The sequence below is a fragment of the Thermobia domestica genome, chromosome 3 (genome assembly GCF_964235325.1).
Source record: "Thermobia domestica chromosome 3, izTheDome1.hap1.1, whole genome shotgun sequence".
Taxonomy (NCBI): domain Eukaryota; kingdom Metazoa; phylum Arthropoda; class Insecta; order Zygentoma; family Lepismatidae; genus Thermobia; species Thermobia domestica.
In genome coordinates this window covers 307,859,360-307,883,516 of record NC_137456.1, presented here as the reverse complement: position 1 = coordinate 307,883,516, position 24,157 = coordinate 307,859,360, and the positions used below count along the sequence as shown (strand labels likewise).

Below are 24,157 nucleotides of genomic sequence, written 5' to 3'. Positions count from 1 at the left end.
GTGCTGAAAGGGGCGTTAAAACTCAAATTTAATTATTTTTGTCGGTCAAAATACTGGTGAGACTAGGCCCCGAGCCCGAGCTAGATCCGCCACTGTTTATAAACAAATACGTAACTACACATGAGCTTCTACATTTACCAATATTATTTTCTTCAGCTTAATCGACTATAACGTGTCTCATGTTTGGACATTTTTCTCGTAAAACACTAATAATATGTAGTGAACACCCATCGATTTCATTGAACGTAACCGTTGGAAAAAACTTTCTAAGGGGAACGTAAAAAGGTGAACGAATAAGCAAAATCAGAATACGCAGATGCCACCTAACTAGGTTTGTATAACGTGAAAAATCTCGTTTTTCTCTTCTTTTTCTTTCTTTCTTTCTTTCTTTCACTCCTTTTTGAGAGAAACAAAGCGCTATCTTCCAAGACCTTGTTACGAGTCAATCGGATTTTCTTTCGTGCTGCCCTCTGCAGATGAGAAAGCAAAACAAAGAACGTGCTTCAAAACAAACTTTAACACGTTTGTCGAATTCTTGTAACGAACACATTTACTTCACAGTAATTTTAAATTTAAATTATAAGAATACATTTGATTCTTCTTGTTTTTATATCAAAGAAGGAATAAATGTATATCAAATTAACTTTCTCTTGTTGATGCGAAATATAGAAAAATTAAACAGTGAGAGTGACGTAATTTGGCCCGTACGTTAACTTGTGAACTTTCATTTGACATCAGTGTTCCAGAAAGCGATGTTAAACTCTTAACAAGCCAAGTGTGATTATTATTTTCGAAATACAGTACGCGACTATTGTTTTTTATGTAATTACAAATAATTTATAACATAATTGAATAAAGTAGGTATGATACGATTATGCCATGTATACTAAAGAAGTAGAATTATTCCATGTAGTATTGAAGTAATTGACAGCATACTTATAAAGTGTATATGCCTAGACAGCAACGCTAATCTGTCTTCAACATTGGGGGGGGGGGGGGGACGGATAGAACTGTTCCGTTTTTATTATTTTTTTTAAAGCGATGTTCAAAATATTTACGAAGTTGAAAGACAATGCTGTGGAGGATCAGAAAGCAGAGTTGCCTTCAACATTGGGAGGCTGGCAGATTTGAGGCTTATTCTTGGTTGACATCACTTTCACCTCACTTTCCTTTGTGGCAGTCGGGCACAAATCATCACATTTCTCCCTAAAAAACACATTTCAAATCGGATTATTTGGGGAGACAGTCGCTCCAGTTCCAAGATTGGAGGGGACATGTTCCCCTTATTCTCCCCGGGATTTGCGCCAGTGTGCCTAGAGTTAATTGATAGATTGTCTGAGCGGAGTCGCTGGAAATACTCCACCTCTGGAAAGTAAATTAGGCTAGGTATTGTGCACTGGAATAGGTGACTGGGACTTCCAATTCCAGACCCTATCGCTTTCTTTTGTCTAAGCCAGTTGACTGATGTATAAGTTATCTGCTTTAAATACTTCACGGGGCCACGATGGCTCAGTGATAGAGCGTTAACATTTGGTACGTGGGGTTCCTGGTTCGATTCCAGTCGCGCCAAGTGAACTTTGTGGTAGACAAATACCGTGTGCGTGGATTTTCTCAGGATTCTCTCGTTTCCTTTCACTTTCTTCATTCCACCATTTTATTCAGTTTCTTCACGCCCGTTTAGACAGCCTCCCCACTTCTTCTGAATTTCACCAAAATAGTCTCAATTGTTAATCCGCGTATTTGCACGTAAAACATTCATTTGTGCACAACCGGAAGTGTAAGATAGTGGCGTATCTACTTTAGACGCAGCCCCTTCTCCAATAACAACTATTGCCACAAAAGTGATCTCAAACGTTAGTGCATTATTTGTGCACGTTTTTGTCCTCAAAATCTTTGTTTGTATACTAAAGAGAGTATAATTTTAAAAAAATGCTACAGGATTATTATTGTGAATGATTCGAACGGTTTCATGAATTTGGTGCAGCTAATTTGACAAATTTGTCACCAAACTTTACAAACGAATCAAAAATTGCATACCACTAAACATACCGCACGTTCAGTCTTGAGTGCAATTGAATTTTTTTAGTATGTAGACCGTGATCGTGTTTAAATAGCCTAAAAGAAAACTCTACGATATCTATTTTTAGAAAATAATTAATTTGTATTTCTACGAAGACCCTAGGCAATTCGCCGCCCCTTGCAACGGTATCATTTGCCGACCCCTTTCTTCGGAAACAACAAATCTTAAAAGCCACTATTTTAATTATGCTACCCCATCATGAACAACGAAGGAGGGAAAGTGCACTCGCACTCAGAAAGGCCTAGGCACTATAAATACAATCTCGATATGTCTATTTTTTCTTTAAATAATAATTTATTATGATAGTGAAAGATAAAGCAAACACACCTGCAGAGGAAAAATGGTAATCCTTTTTGATAGAATTCAATATCGAGCTTCAATTTTAATATATTAGTTTGCAATTCCAGTCCAACTAGCTTTTCTATCTTTATTTTTTATTTTCCTTTACATCTGTTAAAAATTAAGAAAACTTATTTCCACCTTCAATGACCAGGAACTTATTTGTGACAAAGGCAAGACTAGTTTTCATATCAAAACTGTGATAACTAACTAAATGGAACAGGTGTTCATTACTGTTCGAGAATTGAGTTCTTGTATTTGACAACAATCAAGCAATTCATACTGGGATTTGTTTGACCATTTACTTTAGCAATGTCCATGTAATCTTAAACTAATGCGACCTAAACATAATTTATGAATGTAGTATTCAAATAGAAGGTCGGCTTAGTAAATTTAACTACCGTCATCATGAGGTCTGTTTCCAACAGGAAATATATATTTAAAATGATATAGTTATGACAGATTTTGCCACCCCGTGCAAATACATGTGTTGCACATATAGTAGAGCCAGCCCTGACGAAGACAATTTTTGGTACTTATCCTTAGCAATCACTAGATATGGTGATACATTCCAGCAAACGAAGAACTAAAAATAGGCAATCTAATGTTATTGGTTATTAATGAATGATTAATATTTTATATGAATATAAACGTTCGTAGGCGGGAGACCAAACATTCTAACATTGATCGATAACAAACTGAAGAAATAATATTACTTTTTCGCAATAATAAGAGAGAAAATATTTTCAAAGTTGTGTTAAAAAAAAATGTAATGGGAGAGGTACATTATTGTTATTATTATCTTGATAAACTTCTAGCGAGTCACAAGACGTCATTTTTTTGTATCATATTGAGGTGGATAGATGTATTTCAATTTACGGAGAGAGCGCCTCTGAAATCAGAAGACCATGGAAGTTTATTTTAAGAAGGAAGTGGTACAGATCCCCCCTTCGCCCCCTCCCCCAACGACAAAAAGCTGGAAGGAAGAAAGAGGAAATGAAAGGAAATTAGCAGCGTGTTTCTCATGTACACTACTAGATGGCAGCGCTCAAGCGGAGAGAATGTCAACTTCTTGTTACTTATCTTTCGCTGGTTTACAAGAAAAACGTTTGTTTTTCTCTTCAAATGACCTTTTCATTTCCCTCCTTCTACTTATAAAGAAGTTTTGAAGCAGCTAAAACATGTAAAATTCTTCATTCCATTTAATTATTATTAAATGTGCATATACACTGAACGTGAAATGTTCGCATTGCATTTTCTGTTAGTACAAATTATGTCGCTCTTCTACTAGTCTTGGCATGTCATTCTAAAAATATTTACTTTACTATTAAACCGTATTTTCTTGAAGCAGAAAAGAAGATAAGAACTTCAACTTTAACATTCCATCTTAATTTATTTAAAACGTTGGCGCTGATTGACAAATCATACTTTATTCTTGTTTGTTCAATGAATCTTTACAACTATTATTATTATTATTATTATTATTATTATTATTATTATTATTTGAGTACGAATAAAGATCATAACATAAATTTTCATTATATGTTGCAAATTCTTTTTTTCTTTTTTGTTTCATTCTTTCTTTCTTCTAAGGACAGGAAATTAAACTAGATTTGAAAAAGCAGGCCCGTGGCCATGGGGACCATGGGGGCCATGGGGGGCCGGGCCTCCCTAAATTTTTACTGGCCCTCTATAATTTTAACGGTACACTTGCAAAATGAACTATAATATGGTTGGATCAACCCCCCCTAACTTCTACAGCCCCCCTCTACATTTTGGGGCTCGCTAAGGGCCTGAGAAGAAGTCAGTAAAATTAATTACGTCTTTAAAATCCCAGGTCATTTTAATACAAAACAGAAAAATAATTTTGCATATGAAACAATGGGCTAAAAAAATAAAGATGGTGCGGGTAGTCAACGCTCTTAAAAATGAAATTACTACTATTTTCTTTTAATAATTTGTCATGATAACGCCCTTCAGACTAAAGGATATAGATTATTATTAATGATATTGAATGATTATAAATGGAATTGCTTTGAGAAAAACCCGTTATCCGGACAGGGGGGCGCGGTGGCTCAGTGGTAGATCGTTCACCTCCGGTGCTTGGGGCCCCAAGTTCGATCCCAGCTCGCGCCGTGTGGATTTTGTGCTGGACAAACACCGTGCTCGTGTGTTTTCTCGGGGTTCTCCCGTTTCCTCCCACTTTCTTCATTCCACCATTTCACTCATTTCTCATTATCATCGTCTCCTTTAGCCTAACCGGCATAACTGTGGGACGTAAAACTCAAAGATTTCATTTCCGTTATCCGGACAGCAGTATATTGTACAGATATACAGAATCCTTATGTTTTCTATGGAAATCTGTACGGAGCATACATTATTCATATGCTACACACGTACTGTTTTTCCCCGCTTAGATGTTACGTTATGCAGTTGCAGAATGACTGACATCTAACAGTCTTCCGTATATCACATACGTCAGCTATATGTTATATGCATCGATTTGTATATCAGATCCTGTCCGCTTATATACAGTTATTTCTTTCATACGGAAAGTACGTGATAGGTAGAACTCATATACGGAAAGTATTATAAAACATACGTTTTTAATAACTTAAACTAAAATACAAATGCTGAGCAAAACAACGTTTATTATGATTTTACGTTGCTCAGCATTTGTATTTTAGTGTAAGTTATTGAATATAGCAAAGCTACTATGAATCAGTTAGTTGTACGTTTGCCGCAGGATATTATATATAGTCGTACTTTAAGTCCAAAACCTTTCAGGATTTACGCATGTAACCTACGTTTTTATGTATGTTACATACGTTTTTTTCTTTGTGTGGTAGAATGAGAATGTGAGAGGAAACGGAACTGTGAGAAAACCCATGGATACGATTTTGTCCACTACATACTCCCATGGCCTGAGATAGAACAGTGATAAGCGCTGTACCAGTAAACAACAGTGCCCCCATGCCATTAAGTTTGGTGTAAAGGGACAAGTTTTGCCGATAGATGTCTCTATAGTCTTCGTATCTTTCTCGTGTATTTTTTACCTTTCACGAACATTTACAATTTCTCTTACAAATTTCAACCTAGAGACTTCAATTTTTTAGAGGAGAAACTTCATACCTGTCGAAGGCAGCAATTCGTGCCGATTTTTTAATTGAGAATTTTCTTCATTGTTGAAACAGTTCCATTGTTAAAGGTTAGGATATCCATTGCAACAATCAAGCTATTTCAACAATGAAGAAAATTACAAATAAAAAATCAGCACGGATTGTTGCCTTTGATAGGTTATAAAGTTCCTTCCCTCAAAGTTTGAAGTCTGGAAGCTGAAATTTATAAGAGAAATCGTGAATTTTTGTAAAAGGTAAAAAATACATAAGAGAGATACGAATACTGTAGTGACATCTATCGACAAAACCTGTCCCTTTACACCAACCTTAAGAGATAAGCTATAACTTAACAAAAGTGTAAATGGGATTTTTAGTTTTACGTTCCACAATGTGCCCCACGCCCGCAACCAGAGAGGGGCTAGGAGGAGCGTGCCCCCCTATACTTTTCTTGGCCCCTCCAGACTTTAACACAAAATGCTATTATTAATACAAAAAACACAATTTAGCTATTTATAACAGAATTTTTAATGATTTAGCCCTCTCTAACATATTCATGGCCCCTCCAAATCTGTGTGGCTGGTTGCGGGCCTGATGTGCCCTAAAATTGAAGGACGAATAATTAATGAAAGTAAATGATCATGAAATAATTAGTGGAACGAAAATGGGGGAGGAAATTGGGAGAATCCTAAGAAAACTCATGGGCACGGTGTTGTCTACGACAAACTCTAACGATTCTGGATCGAACCGGAGACTTCTCACACCAAAGATGCTTTAACTTTTCCTTACTGAGAAATGCCTAAGTATATTTCATTGATATTTAAACTTCATCGGCTGTTATTACACAATATCCGCATTTTTTTTTTTACAAAAGAAAATATTGTTTGAGATCTACAATACTATACAGTAATTCCGTCTTATGTAATTCACGACTTACGTCAATTCGCAATTATGTAGTAATCTCGAAAATTCCACTATTGCTGTATGTCAAGTATTACATTAAAATACTTGTAATTTCATCAGTTTGTCATTTATACCCTAATAAATACTGCTGTATAATGTTTAATTTATAAAGTTTATAAGATAATACTATATATATAATGCTGGATTTAAGGATGCATCCCCCCCCCCTTCGTTGTAAATGTACACTATCTAAGTAAATACGCTAACAGTGAAAATAACATTTTCCGAAACTCTGCCGTCATGTTTCCGTTTGGGGGGCTTAAAGAAAGCAGTGTTGCAAAAGCAATACTTTAAGTCGATTTTCTACAGGTAGAAGGAAAAAGATTCACCAAGTAAAAAGATTCACCAACACTTCTCAAGTAGTGAAGGAAACAGAAGCCACGAGGAGATAAGAATATTTTTTTCTTCTTTTCCTGCACGCTACTTGCGACCCTCTTTAAAATAGTCCCTTCTATTCTATTCATCAGTGTTGTCAGGAGGGCTAAAGATTGCATGTCACTTGGAAGAGTTTCAGTGTGATTGGTTATTTCTGTAGTTATTGGAGCACCCCCCGTCATAAAATTCTGGGTCCGGCCCTGTATATGTATTTAATATAAAAATAAAAATTGAATATATAATTTAATGATCGTATATCTGGGCACTACTCACGAAGTTGAATTCAATTGGAATTGCAGTATTTAGTATGAATGTTTACTCAAAGAAAAGTTTGTACCCCCATTACTGTAACATGTGACGTATGACATATGATTGTGAAACAAAATGACCAGTATACGCTTAGCATGTGAGGAAAGCAAGTTCATTTTTCAATGGTATTTCAAGTTTCGAAACTTGCTGCTGAAGTTGAACGTCAATCAAACCGTGAGCTTGAAACAGAGCAGTTTACATGATTGGCAATTATACAATTTTGTGTCGTGTTTGGTACTCGTGGTACGATTTGCGATGTGCCCAATTGCACATCCAGAAGATCTCGTACTTGTACAAGTCCTATCTTTTCAGTTATGGTTTTAGAAAATTTCCAACTGCTGTATTTGAGCATCTTAGGTAACTGTACAACTGCAGGAAACTTCCATTGTTCTTTATTGTACTTGGTATTAAACTTGTATTACGAGGTCCGTCCAGAAGGTAGGTTCCCAAGGGCGGTTAACATAAAGAAAGACGCAATAATCTTGAAATATTTATTGTCACAGATACAACACATATAATACTACTTTTCAACATATTCACAACAGGAATTCAGACATATTTTCCTACCATGCGATCAAGTTTTATATTTCGATGTCGTAAAAGTCAGCCACTTTGAAGTAGAACTAGTGTATGACAAGGGTCTGCAATTGTTTATCACTATCAAAATGTCTATCAAATTACTAAAATTGTTTATCATTTTCATGTCTACTTAACACTTCAAGAAATTTCTCTCCGTTAAGCATTTCGATAGTGATGATACACTGATTTCAGTCCAGATGGCTGACTGTTACGATATCGGAATACAAGAGCTCGTCCTCCCACGGTGTAACAAGTGTCTGAATTCGGTAATGAATACATGGAAAGTAGTGTCATTCTGTGCTGTATCTGTGGCAATAAATGTTACATGATCAATATCTCTTCTTTTGTTTAATGTCTTCGGGGAATTTACTTTCTGGATTTGTATACTTATTTATTTTGACGGGCTCTATACATAGCATTATTTGAATAATTGAATCCTGAAATAAATTTCCTGCAATACGTATTTGTTACAAATGAATATGTTTTTTGTATATTTACAGGAAACGAACATGTTTTCTGAATGGCGGAATGTCTCACAGCTGCGACTATAAGGATGCAATCAACGCCATCAACGAAGCCAGGCATTATGAGTCCTTCATCAACCCTGGAAAGCGACGTCGTAGGGAAGTCTCAAACCTGTAATTATAAGGTACCGACGCGATATCTTAACCCAAAATGTAATAGTTTGATAATTAATATTTTCTCTCTTTTCATTTAGGTTCTGAAGATTTATTCAAACGACAAGACCGCGATGTCATGTTCAGTATTTCTCGAACAGTCTCTGATTTATTTTGTGTTAGTGTCATTAATGCTGCTCAACATATATAAACTTATACAACTGTAGATTGTGGGTAAATAGTAGCTTCAAGGTTCATAATATTGTCTTCTTAATATTCTTTTAGATGCTGATTTCATACTTTTTACATTTGATAAATCTGTTAGAAATGGTAAAATAGCATTCAAAAAGTTCTTTTTATCTGTTGTTTAAAGGAATTTTGAAGCTTCTGTCTTCTGTTGTTGAAATATTAGGGCATTGCTAATTCTAGATTTGGGACTACATATAAAGTAATAAAATTAAAATATCTATCTTATCACAGATTATCTTATTATTGTTGATTATTAGAACAGAACATATTAAGCTTCTGATTTTCCTTTAATAACACTGAGGATAACTCTTTTCGCAAATTATCTTATTCTCGTTCATGAAACAGAACAGATTAACTTTCTGATTTTTCTGCTGTTCAAATGGATGATAATTCTTGTTGCAAATTATCTTATTCTTGTTGATGAAACAGTACAGATTAACTTTCTGATTTTCCTGCTGTTCAAATGGATGATAATTCTTGTTGCAAATTATCTTATTCTTGTTGATGAAACAGAACATATTAACTCTCTGTTTTTCCTGTCGTTGAAATGGATGATAACTCTTTTCGCAAATTATCTTATTCTTGTTGATAAAACAGAACAGTTTAAATTTCTGATTTTCCTGTTGTTGAAATGGAGGATAACTCTTATCACAGATTATCTTACTATTGTTGATGATTAGAATAGAACATATTAAGCTTCTGATTTTCCTTTAATAACACTGAAGATAATTCTTTTCGCAAATTATCTTATTCTTGTTGATGAAACAGTACAGATTAACTTTCTGTTTTTCCTGTCGTTGAAATGGATGATAACTCTTTTTGCAAATCATCTGATTCTTGTTTATAAAGCAGAACAGTTTGAATTTCTGATTTTCCTGTTGTTGAAATGGAGGATAACTCTTATCATAGATTATCTTACTATTGTTGATAATTAGAACAGACAATATTAAGCTTCTGATTTCCCTTTAATAACACTGAAGATAACTCATATCGCAAATTATCTTACTGTAGTTGATGATAAGATCAGAATAATTTGTTTCTGATTTTCATGTTTTTAAATTAATTGTATTATCGGGGTTAAGGATTGTTTATTTTTCAAATTTCTGATTTTCTTGAATTCAAATCAGGGATAATTGTCGGTTGCTGATCTTCTGTAGGCTTGCTTTAATATCTCTTGTTTCTGAAAGGTTAAATTACTTTATATATCAATATATTATCACATACTGCTACATAAAGACAAACTGTTATCACACCTTTAATAATTGGCAGTAGTTTCTCTTGATTTGATTAGAACTGTCAGAACTCTGTTGGAAATTTTGTCTTTATCATGTCCTCAACTTTGGTCTCTTTTCCACTGAACCGTGGCTGGTCGAGTTTGAACTATGGATCGTATTAATTGTTGTTATATTGTCTATTGCCGCAGACAAACAACGTATATCAGGACAGTAATATACAAAATTCAAGTATTTTATAGAATTGTGGTACAGATGGTATTACCGTAGGAGAACTATAAGTAATGGAATGTTTATGACACCAAAAAGTGTATTGCTCGTTGCCAATAAAAATTAATAGTTTTGTATTTGCTGACAATTTGTTTATGTACTGTATACATAAAGAAATATACTTTCATCTAGCAGATAGTACCTATTGTTACTTGCCTTGTAACGGTTATAACGTATACCTAACAGTGACAGGATATTATTCGTAATATTGGGATAATTAAGTTTCTGATAATAGTCTTCAATCTATATCTTCAAAATGGCTGACTTTAGTAGTCGTTATTCTGCAGCCGCTAACACTTTATTAATTCTATTAAATACTTGAATCCTGTGTATTATTTTATCTGGATATTCCGTTAGCTGAAGTACTGCTGATACAACTTGTTGATACCAATTAGAATTATTTTTCCAATTACACAAGTACATGAACTGTTCCCATCCCCTTGTTTTGCTTCATAGCACAGATTCAGTTTGCTGGTGCAATATACTGTGTAGATATATCAGAAGTTAAGTAATATATATGAATGCAAACAAACATAATAAACGTGATTTGTTTTTTTCTCTTTTTTAAACTTATTTCTTAGAATCAGACAGAAAAGTGATATAGATGTTGGAGATGATAACTATTTTACGAATGGTCACAATCCTGGAAAGAGAGATGTAGCTGGATCACAACTTCGATTCCAGACAGGAGCACTTAGAGAATGCATTGGGTTTTTGGATGAGAACTGTATTAATGATTCCGGAACTGGTGACGGCGATATCTTTGACCCTGGCAATAGTCCAGGAAAGCGTCTTGACCCACTTTTCCGTTCTAAAGCTCTCCTAAAATCCAATTCTGCACCTGGTTTCCAGTACTTAAACAAAAATGACGACTTGGGAAAGTTATATGTGGCGTATCTATCTCACCTGCTGAACCAAAACACATACGAAGTAGTGTGCACTGATCCATCTGATGAACGATGTAACAGTTACGTGGAACCGGTACGAGGGAACACCATCCACAGTAATCAGTTCAGGAGATTGTTTCCAATGATGAGACCTCAATCGTTGTTGTTTCCGATGATAAGACCTCAATTGTCAGAGCATAAGCCAAAAAACTGCGTGAATGTTTTTGATGAAAATTGTAACAATGACTCTGGTACTGGTGATGGAAATATCTTTGATCCCGGCAATAGTCCTGGAAGAAAGAGACGAATGGCTCCCTACGACAATAACATCTTACAAGCAAAATTCAACAACGGAGGCCACTACAATCCTATCAGAGGTCCAGTTGAGAGAGGTCTTCAACAATTAAACCCTTTCTGACAGACGAGGTTACAGAGCATTGTTCCTATTTTATGAAGAAGGAGAAGAAACACGGTAAAAAAATTAACATTTCTTGAAACTCGGAAGGAAGCTTCATGTGTTGGGTGCGATGGAAGCTACGTTGTGTGATTTCCTCTTCGTGTCGCGTTGGGATTTGGTTTCTGTACAAAGGGAATATAAATGTCTGTGTTATTTTTTGGGGCTCATTAATCTATTGTGTAAATTTGTTGCTTTCTACAGCTTATGGTTATAGTATTGTCTGTTTCTTATATTGTGTCCATTCTTCCTTCTAAACTAAACTAATCTTTCTGATGTTACAGTACACAAAGGATTATAGTTGACTTAATAATTTGTAGTTTGGTGATAGAGTTACCACATCCCTTCCCACTGCTGAACACAAACCCAGTCACCATACTGATGGGTCATCATCATCATCATAGGTATTCTGCCTTTATTGACAAGTCACTTGCTACAACTGAGAAGCTTCCATGCTCCACTCCACGGTTTTCCTCTAACCTATTTGTCTTCACGTACGATTTATCTGTTTTGATATCGTCTATTAATTATAGTCTCCTTCGCCCCCTTCCTCTCTTTCCTTCTTAGCCAATATCCCAACCAGCTTCTCTTTCTGTTCTTAATAATATCTAAAAAGTGTTCTTTTCTCCCCCACCATTTTTAACACTCTCTCATTCATTTACAGCTCGACCCAGCTAATTCGCTCCATTCTTCTCCACACCCACATTTCGAAAGCTTGCAGTCGTTTCTGATCATTTTTGAGTAATGTCCATGTTTCTGACCTATACAGTACAATATTTCACAAGAATCATTTTATGAGTATTTTTCTCAACTCTTTATTCAGTCCCACAAAATAGTGTTTTGTTCCTTCTAAAGACATCTTTCGCCATTCCTATCCTTGCTTTTATTTCACGTTCACATTTCATATCATTACTAATAATACTATCCAGATACTGATGGGTGGACATTTATAATTCCACTAGATAAAAAAAAAATCGAAGCTTTCCTTGTTTCAAGCTGCTGTATTACAACTCAGAATCGCTTATTAAGTAGTATTGAATTTTTATTGTTATTTCCACTTGCGTTATTAGAAAACCGATTAGGCTAACTCTATGGACACCTGTGTTAGTTTGAGCTCCCTCGTGGCTAAGCGGTTAGCGTACGCGCCTTTGGCGTGGGAGACCCGGGTTCGATTCCCGGCGGGAGCTCATGTGGTTCGGATTCCACGTTAATCAGTAGGTCCACGTCTCATATAGCCTCGCTGCTGAACGGGACGCTAAACTAAAATCAACTCAACTCACCCTGTGTTAGTTTATCACTGAAGCATCAAACTTGTAAGTTTAGGAGTTGTTTCATCTTAAGATTACAGTAAGAGAAATACCTTGTTCTTCGTATGGTAAGAGATTACATTAGTTATTTTAAAGATAAAACACCGATCCATTTTCTGACTCAGGAAACCCGCAGCGCATCAACTTCTTAAAAATCACCAGTTAAATAGTTTTTTTTTTTTTTTTCGAAATGTGAGATCTATTTAGATAATTTCCTCGCTTCCGGAAATGAAACATCGACACCATTTAACGAAAATCATTTCAAAAGCTTGTAACGCGTATCCATATTTAGAAATGGGTTTCAAATCCTTACCTAAACAACTTTTCCAAACGAATATACATTTCTAAATCCATTTCTTAGACTTGGAAACCCCTACTGTTAGAAAGCCTACATAGCGAGTTAAATCCTAATCCCGTCGTCTAAAGAATCACTATCTTTCGTTTTATCCACTAACTGTATTCTAGTTCTTCTATTTCCTCTTTCATATTTTCTGTTATACCATCCACTGAAATTTTCTTCTCATGTAAGTCCTAACTACTTTGTTTTAGTCTTTCTGTTCTTTTCAGTATTAGGGGCCGCGGTGGCTCAGTGGTAGATATTCAACTCAAATATTTCATTTCTTTTCAGTATTACTATTTCTTCTCCAACATTCAATAACTTTTTCCCTTTTGTTTCTTCGTAGTATCGAGCTCATTTTATACATTTCCTCCGCAACCACATCTCGAATCTTTCATTAAATTTAAATAATTTTCCGTCAATGTCCGCCTTACAATACATCGTACAATAGAATGCTTGGCACGAAACATTTGATGAGCTTTTCTGTAACTCTTTTTTTTTTTTTTTTTTTTTTTAATTAACAACCCACAGAAATAAGTTCTTCTCACCAAAGTAGGATATTTGTTTAAGTAGAATACATTATTCTTGAATCCGTTTTTAAATATTTGCATTTCTTTTTAAATTCCTCATTTCTTCCCAACTAATTTTCTCAAACCATCGCAAAATTTCAATGGCGCAGTTTGTGTCATGCCTTCTCTTGTGGGTACCTGTGTGTTCTTTCATATTTGTCGATGCATCACAGTTCCTTTTAGGTAATGATTTAACACATTTAAAGCTTGCTTATATACTGTATATAGATAATAGAATTTTCATATTCTGCAGTTTGTTGGGTTTATTACTTTCATATATGAAAAATTAGAGCGCCAACATGTTCCAACTTGATGATTTATGATGTCATAATGTATTCTTCCCATTATTGGGAAACTCAAGAAGTAAGTGCATAGAACATATTAAGTAACTTTTACGTTGTCGAAGCAATGTTGGCAGGTAAACAAGGAAATTAATCGATAGTTCTCCTTTCACCTTTTACTTTTTTTTTTTTCTAAAATACATCACTCCTGAAATAATAACTAGTACTTGTTGCAACTTGTCCACACTTCTCGATATTTACCGACCAAATCTCTCCTCCACTTGGTTGCTAGTTTCTCCAAATCTCTTCGCTGACGTCATTCATATTCATCTCGTTGGAATTATCACAAATATATATAATATAGCTATGCTAAAAGAACGAAAAAAAAAAAAAACAGTTCCCAGAAGCTGTGTATTTAACCTTACATAAGCTTTCAACTTATTAGCTATATGCAGTATTCTTCATCTTGCAAATATTTGTGTTTTCTTCCTTCTTGTTGATTTAATGTGATTTGTGCTGTAAGAAGCGGTGGAGGGAAATTTTCATGCCTAACTCTTCTTTTCCACTTACAGACGTTTGAGCAAGAAATATTACATTTTTCTGTGTATTAAATTAAATTTGTGCCTGGCTCAAACAAAATATTATGACTAACATTATATTTGTGTTTATAGATAATAAGTGATAATTTCATCTGGTAGTGGCGTAGCAAGTAGCTCATTACCTAAGGAATAGAGGTCGCTATATTTGGTTACAGAGCTCGGCTAGAGGCAGGTTCGGTCCAGCTCAGCTCTATTCGTAGCTCTACTTTATTTCTTGATAACTATTTCCTGAATCTGAACTAAAGCAACAGCTGTGGTTGCGAATAGAAAGTGTTAAACAAGAAAATGGATACTTGAGTATATAACATTTATACATTAGCACCAAGTTACTTATAATTTGTGAAACTAATTAAAACGTAGTTTACTCACTAAATGTTCAATCTATATTTAAAGTGATGTATTTTCCGAAGATTTTCTGCATTTACCATTCAATTTTTCACAAAATTCCTTCTTTGTGATTGAGAATACATCCACTATTAATGGCTTCTTTACGTATTATATCAGAACTGTCTAGAAAAAACATGTTTATACATGCCTGGCCACAAAACTTAATAAGTTAAATATTCAGGTCTGACCATAGAAGAAATTGCTATCATACGTTACAGACTGTTGTCCATATCAACATATACATATTTATAAATGTTATCGCTATAAGTTTCTGCTTAGCCGAATTGTTAATGTGTACGACTTAGACATGCAAGATCCCTTACTCCCGGTGGGACCACTAAAATTAACAGTATCATGAGGCAATTAGGGAGCTATCTGAATTAAGAAGCATCAGCCTTTGGTCCATAAAGCCAGAATTATTGGCGCCTGGCAGGCGATGATCTGATCGCGCATCATGCAGTTAAACGAGCGCCATCTGACCGGCCAGAGATTTATATGGACTGTAGCGAGAGAGAATTTAGCAAACTTTGTAAGTTTCTCAATATCGAGTAGGCAGAAGCAGGGGCGTCATTTAAGGAAAAGAACAGGACAGTTACCCTCTGAGTTTCAGAAGCATGTACTTTATAACAAATTATATGCAAATGTAGTAACTAAAATGTGAAACGCTTCAGTCAGTAGTCAATCTTGCCCCGCTCCTGGCAAAACCTGAAATGATGTTACTGGCCTGAAGCCAAGGGACACACATTTGACTCTCTCATATTTGATAAAACTACTTACAAATTACAGCATAAATTTCCTATGTAGGCGTTTATTATAATAGGCTTTTCTCTTTGCATATAAACGTACATTCAACAAGGAGATTTTGTGTAGACGCGACTGAATACTTAATCCGTTGTCCACAATAATTTGGTCATTATTATTAATTATATATGAACTAAATTTTCTTTGTGGGAGGGAGGGTCCGGAAGTATATCCTTGCGCGTCATAGTGTGTGGATTCGGCCCTGTACGTGGCCAACTTTTGGCTTAAAACGCCATATGTCTGACTTTTCCAGGCCAGGATATGTAAAGGCCTCTATATATTGTTTTGCTATATGTTATGAGCTGGTTTCGAAATTTCAGCTCTGAATCCAGTAGTCAGAGCAGAGAGTTTTGCTCTATTTTTTTTTCGCACAAGTGTAATTTATACAAATGCTTTTCGTTAAACTAAAATATTTAATCACCAATAGTGACCATTTTGATACATATGATACATAGCAGTACATATTTTACCCTTAAAATGACTAGACGCGACACTTGTATTTCCAGTTGCCATTGCAATCTGGCGTCCAAGATATTTCGAGCCATATATATGCCCCCTTGGTGAGCATCAGGCTACGCCACTGCCATCTAGTTATAAATAATGTATGAGTAGTGTGGAGAATGCCTAACAGCAAAGACAGTACGTGATAATCTTTATTTCCATAATTCTTTCTTTGCTTCTTTGTATCTGACACTGTTTGTGAATATAAGTTTCATGCAGATTAAACTGTTTCTCATACTACAGGTTACTAGTTGTAAGTATGTAGCATATTTTTGCTCCGACATGTAGTTCCCAATATTTAACTCATCAACTTTCCTCTTCATAATCCAACCATGTTTCAGGCTCTTCATCTTCCTTCTTTCCAACGTGAGAAACGGCAAGCTGGGCAACTACCAATGTCGACCCTACTTGGTAATTGGCCACTTTGTCAAGAGTTTGTTAACCAAGTCAATAATCCATGTAATGTCTACGAAAGAAGTACATTTGCTATTGAGAGTACGAGGTCCAAACTCTTGGATAAATTACGGCAAATTGTTGGCTGGCCAACACAAACTGTTGGATAAGTGACAATGAATTATTGGTTGAACAACATAAACTGTTGGATAAATGATGGAAAATTGTTGGTTAGCCAACACAAACTGTTCTATAAGTGACATGTGAATTGTTGGTTGGCCAACATAAACTGTTGGATAAATGACTGCAAATTATTGGCTAGCCAACATAAACTATTGGATAAATGACGGCAAATTATTGGTTGGCCCACACAAACTGTTGGATGAATGACGACAAATTATTGGCTAGCCAACACAAACTGATGGATAAATGACGGCAAATTGTTGGTTGGCCAACATAAACATTTAGATAAATTACGTTAAATTGTTGCTTGGCCGGGTTAAACTGTTGGATAAATTAAGCAAATTGTTGATTGACCAACATAAACTGTTGGATAAATAACGGCAAATTGTGGTAGAGCGTTCATCTCTGGTACATGGGATCCTGGGTTCAAACCCTGCTCCCGCCAAGTGAACTTTGTGGTGGACAAACACCGCGTGCGTGGGCTTTTTCGGGGTTCTTCCGTTTCCTCCCACTTTCTTCATTCCACCGTTTCATTCATTTCTCACCTTCACCGTCTCCTTTAGCCTAGTTGGCATATCCATGGGACGTAAAACTCAACAATTTCATTTCATTTCCATTTTTAATAGTGGCCCCGCGTAGCGTAGTCGTTAACACTTTCGTCTTTGGTGCGAGTGGTCCCAGATTCGATTCCCCGTGGGGACACTCCATTGAAAAAGTGTAAAAGCTTTTTCAGACTAGCCATCCTGAGTGAGGTTTTCCTGGGTTTTCCTCATTCACACCAGGCAAATGCCGGGATGGTACCTAACATACGGGTCCCAGGCCGCCTCCTTCCTTTCCTTTCCTCGGATAGTGTGATCACCGAGGGACGTCATCTCTCATATGTGACGGGCTAACATGGCTATAAAAGCCGAATGCCCAGAAATCTAATCCTAATCCACTTTTAATATGCCGGTTATCTCTCTAGCGAATAGTATTACGTGCCTTGTTTTTAATACCTAGAGATAAGTATCTACAGATCCTGACGTTGTGCGACCATTCGAAGCAGAAATGGGCAACTGGTGCCCCGTGGTTCGAATCCAGCCCGCAAATATAAGTTCCCTTGTGACTATATAGTTAGCAGTCTCTCCTTCGGCGCAGAAGGCCCGGGTTCGATTCTTGGTGGGAACTCATGTGGTTCGGATCTCACGGTAAACTTTAGATCCACGTCTTATTTACCCTTGGTGCAGAGAAGGACGCTAAACATCATTTCAAGGAATCAAGCATCTGAATATCATGAGTGTAGGTCCATTCTTCCACTCAGTCTTCTGGCAATCGTTGCAAATTGAACGCTGTGGCTGTCAAAGTTAGGCCATTTCTTACTGTATTAATGTTTTAGGATTTTCTGTATTATAGTGCAGCACCCATATATATATGACCCAAAACTGAAAACCCTCATGTTCTTGTATATTGAAACCTTTAGATATAATATTATTTCAAATTATCAACTTCGTGAACACATCTAATATAAATTTTTTTTTCTGCTTTTATTTTTCAGGCAATTTCACCCGTACTATGTGCAAATGAAATCTTTCTAATTTTCTTGACGCTACAACGTAGATACCACAATATGTTTGTTTGTGTAGCTGTTGAATAATCAAAGGATGCTGGCATCTTGTTTCAGAAGCAAAAGAAGTGTTGTAATTTAAAAAAAAAAATGAAGAATCAACTACTGTTCCTTGATGTTGGATGTTTTCTTCTTTAATCTCAAAATTAAAAAAAAATCATTAAAAATATTTCTAATTATAAAGAAGAATGTTCACATATCAGGGCTGTTTTGTTCTTAACCCCTGTTTCAAAATTATAAAATTCATTTACATATTATTATTCTGGGTTTGGGCTGTAATAGTTCATGTTCAAAATTGTGTAAATCAGAAACAAATGTTGCAATGTTTCTTTTTCCGCTGTAATTGCACTACATTTAATGTTTATTTTATTATTGATGTTATTGTATTTTAGACAATAAAAGCATGGTTTCAAACCTATTTTCTGTAATGTTTTATTATTACTTACTTATTATTCGAGATATAACTTTAGGTTCCATATGCCCATGGCCGGATTTAGGAGTTCAGCGGGGCGAAATTCAAAATAATTCTGCAATTTTGAGAGACCCAACACTCCCAGCCAACTTGCACCAAGGTCTACAGAATACTTAGAAAGTGCATGCGATTTAAGAGATAAAACAGATGGAAACTACATTTTCATCTAAAATTGCATACATATATGCCTACAAGCAGGGGGTAAAAGTGAGGGGGAACGCGAGGGGATGCAGTCCGTCCACTTCCTGAAAATGTCTATGGCGTCCCCCACTTTCCAAAAAAATACAATACGCAAAGATAGGCAGAGGGGACGGCATGACGTCATGCGTCCCCCTACCTTTTCAGATCTACTTTTAACCCTGCCTACAAGTATCACCTCCGAAAAGTAATTAGTCACAGGGGCGTACCCAGGGGGTTATGTTTCATTGAAAATTGAAAATGTTTTAATTTACTTCCATTACTTAATTAGTGAAAGTGTGATAGGTTTTCGTTCCTACAACCTGTCAAGTTTTGAATATTTTTATTATTGGATTTTCACTTTCTAAAATTGCAAAATTCCCAAATTTCCAAATTTTGACATTCTATAATTCTGAATTTGAATTAATGACTTCCTAAGTACCTATTAGACCACCACTGGTTCTTACAAAAGATATGTCACAGAACCTCAGAGTAGAACAAATCGTTTTACTCAAATTATACAATAATTAGTATATTTTACTTTGCATAACTATAATCATGAATTAAACAAACAAAGTGCGTATGTAATAATACATAACTTTAGCAGTGAATTAAATAAACGCCAGATGCAAATATCTCCAATATCATAATGTAGCTTTTTTAAATTCTATATTTAAGAACGTAAGTCTCATGCTGTAATGAGGGCATTGAGAAGTAACCTCTGTATGACAAAGAGCTGCAGACAAATACACCACATACACTTATGTATTGCCATTACATGTTTTACTTTATTTATACTTAACACTCACATATATCAACGTTCTGTCAACCAACCAGCCACCACATTCAAAAGTTATATTTTAAACATAATAATTACTTATGTTCAGAAATGACTGTAGTATGAATATATATAGAACTGATTTATTTTAATGTACAAGTAGTTATTTTATATAATTGTTCATGCATTGAAGAATATAACCATTCCATACCACAGAGTTTGACCTAAACAGGAATCGTACTCATGACCTTACGAACTCATCAGTGGCGGATCCAGGGGACGATAGGGGCGATCTCCCCCCCAGAAGAGGAAACTTTCTTATTTATTTATATAATATATATATATATATATATATATATATATATATATATACTCTAAATAGCAGTATGACAACCCACCGAAGTCGCTCTTGGATCCGCCCCTGCCTCATGAAAGTCCCGCACATTATCACTGAGCTAACATGAATACCTGTGCCAAACCGCTTGTGAAGAAATGAAACAATTTTCAAGGCAATGACATTCATATTCGTTGCAAATGCTGCTGTTTTGTTCCTTTGTATTTTTCGTTCTGCTATGGATGTGAAAACTGTTCACTGTCTTTCCTTGTAATGGAAATGTTCTTCTACGTACGAAAGCTTAGGTGACAAGAGCAGCATGTGCTCATATGTGTACATAGTTTCGTAATACCAGTACTGCAATAAATGTTACTTTTTTCTATACTTAATCAGTGGCGGATCTGGAAGGTAAAAACGGGGGGTCAACCAGAACCTAGAATATAATGTCGTGAGTTTACTATAAGCTTTCAAAAATATATAAATCATAGCTTAAATTGTTTTCGTCACTCAAAAAACTGGGCGGCCTAAGGTCCCCCTGGCCCCGGACTAGATCCGCCTCTGCACTTAATAACATATTAGCATGTCTTAATACATTTAAAAGAAGAAAATCAAATCTACGGAAATTTTCCCGGTTGTGAAGGTTGGCTTGGAGGTTCAAACCTGGCATCTCTTGTTTACTATTTCCAAAGATAATTGGAGTTGAACTTAGAAAATTTTCAGATCAAAAAAGCCATAATCAATGCACTCATATTTTTTGGAACAGGGTGTACATAAATTTACAAATGAAAGTAGAACATTTTCGAAACGAGACTAGAAAATTTCTTGGAACGAGACAAGGAAGCGTTTTCAAGAATAGAGACGAGAGAAGACTACATAATTTACGAGACGAGACAAAAAAAAAAACTAATTTCTCATTTCATTTTGTCCCTTAGGCAACAATATTAGTAACAAACCTTTTATAGATAACATCACGCCAAATGAAACAGGAGATCAGTTCGAAAAAAAAAGAAACATGAACACAATGTATAGGCAACCAGAACCCTTTATATGTGAAGCATAAATGACAAAGAAAGTGTGTGAAAGATTTATGGTACAGAAACTGCACTCTTTCCATTTAATCCAGCAGCTAGGAAAGTCCTGTTGGGAGTTTGAGAGCCAGAAGGTTTGTTTGTTTTACCGAGTTCTACTATCTTTAGTGTTTAAAAAAAAATTGGTCACATGTTCTGAATCATGGTCATTATTGTGCAATGGCCGCCATCTTGAATAATCCTTTCGTATTCACTACATTTCTCTTAAATACATCTAGCTCAAGCTGTAATTGTCGCAAAGTTATCAGTTATACCTCGTTCGATTTGCAATAGTATAGGCTTTTAGGTGACGTTATTCACTTGTCAGTAATACACACAAGAGGGAAGTAAAGAAGGGAAATTTTGAAAATTTCCCTCAAAATTTTCCCTTTTACTGATTTTTTGCTATTGTTATATGGCAACGCTGGGTTCTAGGCGAGAAAGAAAAATTACATACATTTCCTGTAATGTGATAAATATATGCTGAAAGTTTTGTCTTGATTGGTTCACTAGCAGAGGAGTAATAAAATATTTTGTATTTTATGATTTTGGTCGCTCTAACAATCTTTGGATTTAATGAAAGTACTTTTGTCACATAGAAAGACCTCCAGCTCAGACTGTAATTGCCGCAGAGATACAAATAATATCAAGATCTACTTTTAATGATATAGGCCTTTAGGTGGCTTGCCAGAAGTGCGTATGGGAAGGATCAAAAATGTGGAAAATACGCTTAAAAATTTATATTTTTCTCTGTAGCACAGTAAATACAAGAGGAAATTTCTTGGTGCGTATGTTGGCAGCACTGTTGGAGTCTTGACTATGACCAAAAGTCGAGGTTAACGTCGAAGCCGTCAATAAAGCGAAGATTAATGCTTTAAAGGTAAGTGATTCAGAATTTTCTTCCTATGCTGCAGTTATGATGATGTACTACGTCAAGATCAAATGCTAGCAAACAGGACTATTATTAGGGCTAAAGGACACCGTGTTCCCATACCTCCATCAATAAAACCCAACATTCCTGTTCGAGGTGCTATGGACAATTTCGACAGAGAAGAAGCTACATTTTCAGGAATACATGAAACACACGACACAGTACTTGTCTTGTTTCAAGACCTTCATCTGAGTGATAAACTTAACGTCTCGTTAGAAGAACCTGATAGTCCAGAGAGATACCTGGGAACGTTTGGCATTGATGTCACTTCACGAACTCTCATTAAAGATATAGATGCCCAAAAACTATTGTACTACACAAAGCCAAAAACAAGGTGCAGTATCCTCAGTACTTTCGTTCCTAGCAATGACCTAATTACAGCAAATGAAATAAAACAGCCAGGCAGAAATTTAGATCTCATATGGTTTCCAAGATTTTTTAAAAAAAAATCCAACGTACCTCAATTAGATTTCCCTCAGGAAGTTGAGATTCCCTCTAGAAACGCTTTTATGAGTGCACTATCTGAATATCCATCTTACAGGACCATTACGGGATATACTCCAATACTACCCTATCCTGTAACTCAGTATGACTCTATTTATACAACAATGTGTAATTTCCAAGATATCTTGCACCAGTTAAATGTCGAAGAGAGTTCACTGTGGTGTGACGAAGGCGTAGATCATATAGCTGAAGAAATTCAGCTTCTTCAACCCGAAAAGTTTTCCAACATATTTCTTGGCCTTGGAGGATTTCATCTTCAGAAAGTCGTGCTTGCATGTATTGGTTTATATCTCAAGAGCAGTGGAGCTTTGGAAATTCTTGTTCAGACTGAAACCATGGGTCCACACACTGCTGAAATCGCTTTAAAAGGATACCACTATATCAGGGAAGTTAGAGCAATAGGAATGCTTTGTGAAGTAATGGATACACTGGAGTGGAAGGCGTTCATGGAACAGATTAACATAACTAAATACTCCGAATTGTTCTCAATAGTAAAACGCATACAGTTATCAGTGTATGAAGAACAAAGTTTATCTAAAGAAACTAAATGTGCTATAGAAAACCTGAGTGCCATCAGAATGGACTTTGAGAATTTTAGAGAAAGTGGAGCACAAAAAAGTGAAATGTTTGCTTATTGGTATCAGTTTGTCTCCACACTTGCTCCTCTTCTCCGAGACTTAATTCGAGCGGACAGAAAATAACTGGGACTTGCATGTGTGCAGCCTAAAAGAGTGTTTGCCACTTTCTTCTCATTTGACAGAACAAATTATGCACAGTGGTGTACTCTATATTACCACGATTGCTTAAAACTAGAACAAGAACATCCTCTGATCTATAATGAGTTTAAGAATGGTCATCACAGTTCAACATAGTAACAATAGATTTAGCAGCGTTGCATTGGATCAAGCACTAGAGCAACACTACAATAAGCTAGCCAAGGGATCTGGAGGCATAATCGGAGTAACCAGACGAAAAGAAGCCGTGACAAAACACGATCTTATCAAACATGAGAAAGCAAATATAACATACTTTTTGAGACTGTTTTGTGGCCTTAATGAAGACGATGAATATGCTCTTCATCATGAGTTTTCGAAGTCTTTAACAATTCAAGAGCAGCAAAATATTTCAGAGATAATAACTCTTGTGCTTGAGAGAGGAAATCCCTTTTGGAAAGTTGATAGTTGTAGAATTTCTAACATTATAAGTGGAACAAAAATTGATAAAGTAATAGCTGAGTACTTACTCTCTATACAAGGAAAAGGAGAACTAGCTACAAAAACTTCGTTCAAGAAAGGCTTATTGACAAATCCAAAGGTATTCTAGATACCATACATAAACAATTTCCAAAGACAAAGAAACACATATCTGCAACCAAGACGGCACTCCAAGAAACAAATAATGCTATTCGGTTCATAGAAATAGCATGTTCAAGAAATTTCGATATTGAGACAGTACTAAAATAC

At 35.7% G+C, this 24,157-nt stretch overlaps 1 protein-coding gene across 1 annotated transcript in view; it reads left to right on the top strand.

Moving 5' to 3' along the window:
- The window catches only part of LOC145681129 (uncharacterized), a 396,245-nt gene extending 377,396 nt beyond the window's left edge, over positions 1 to 18,849 (top strand). The window contains exons 3-4 of the mRNA XM_081752553.1: positions 10,711 to 11,488; positions 18,363 to 18,849. Coding sequence (XP_081608679.1) covers positions 10,711 to 11,434 — 724 coding nt within the window. The 3' untranslated portion in view covers positions 11,435 to 11,488; positions 18,363 to 18,849. The remainder of the gene's footprint in view (positions 1 to 10,710; positions 11,489 to 18,362) is intronic.
- Positions 18,850 to 24,157: the final 5,308 nt, after the last annotated feature.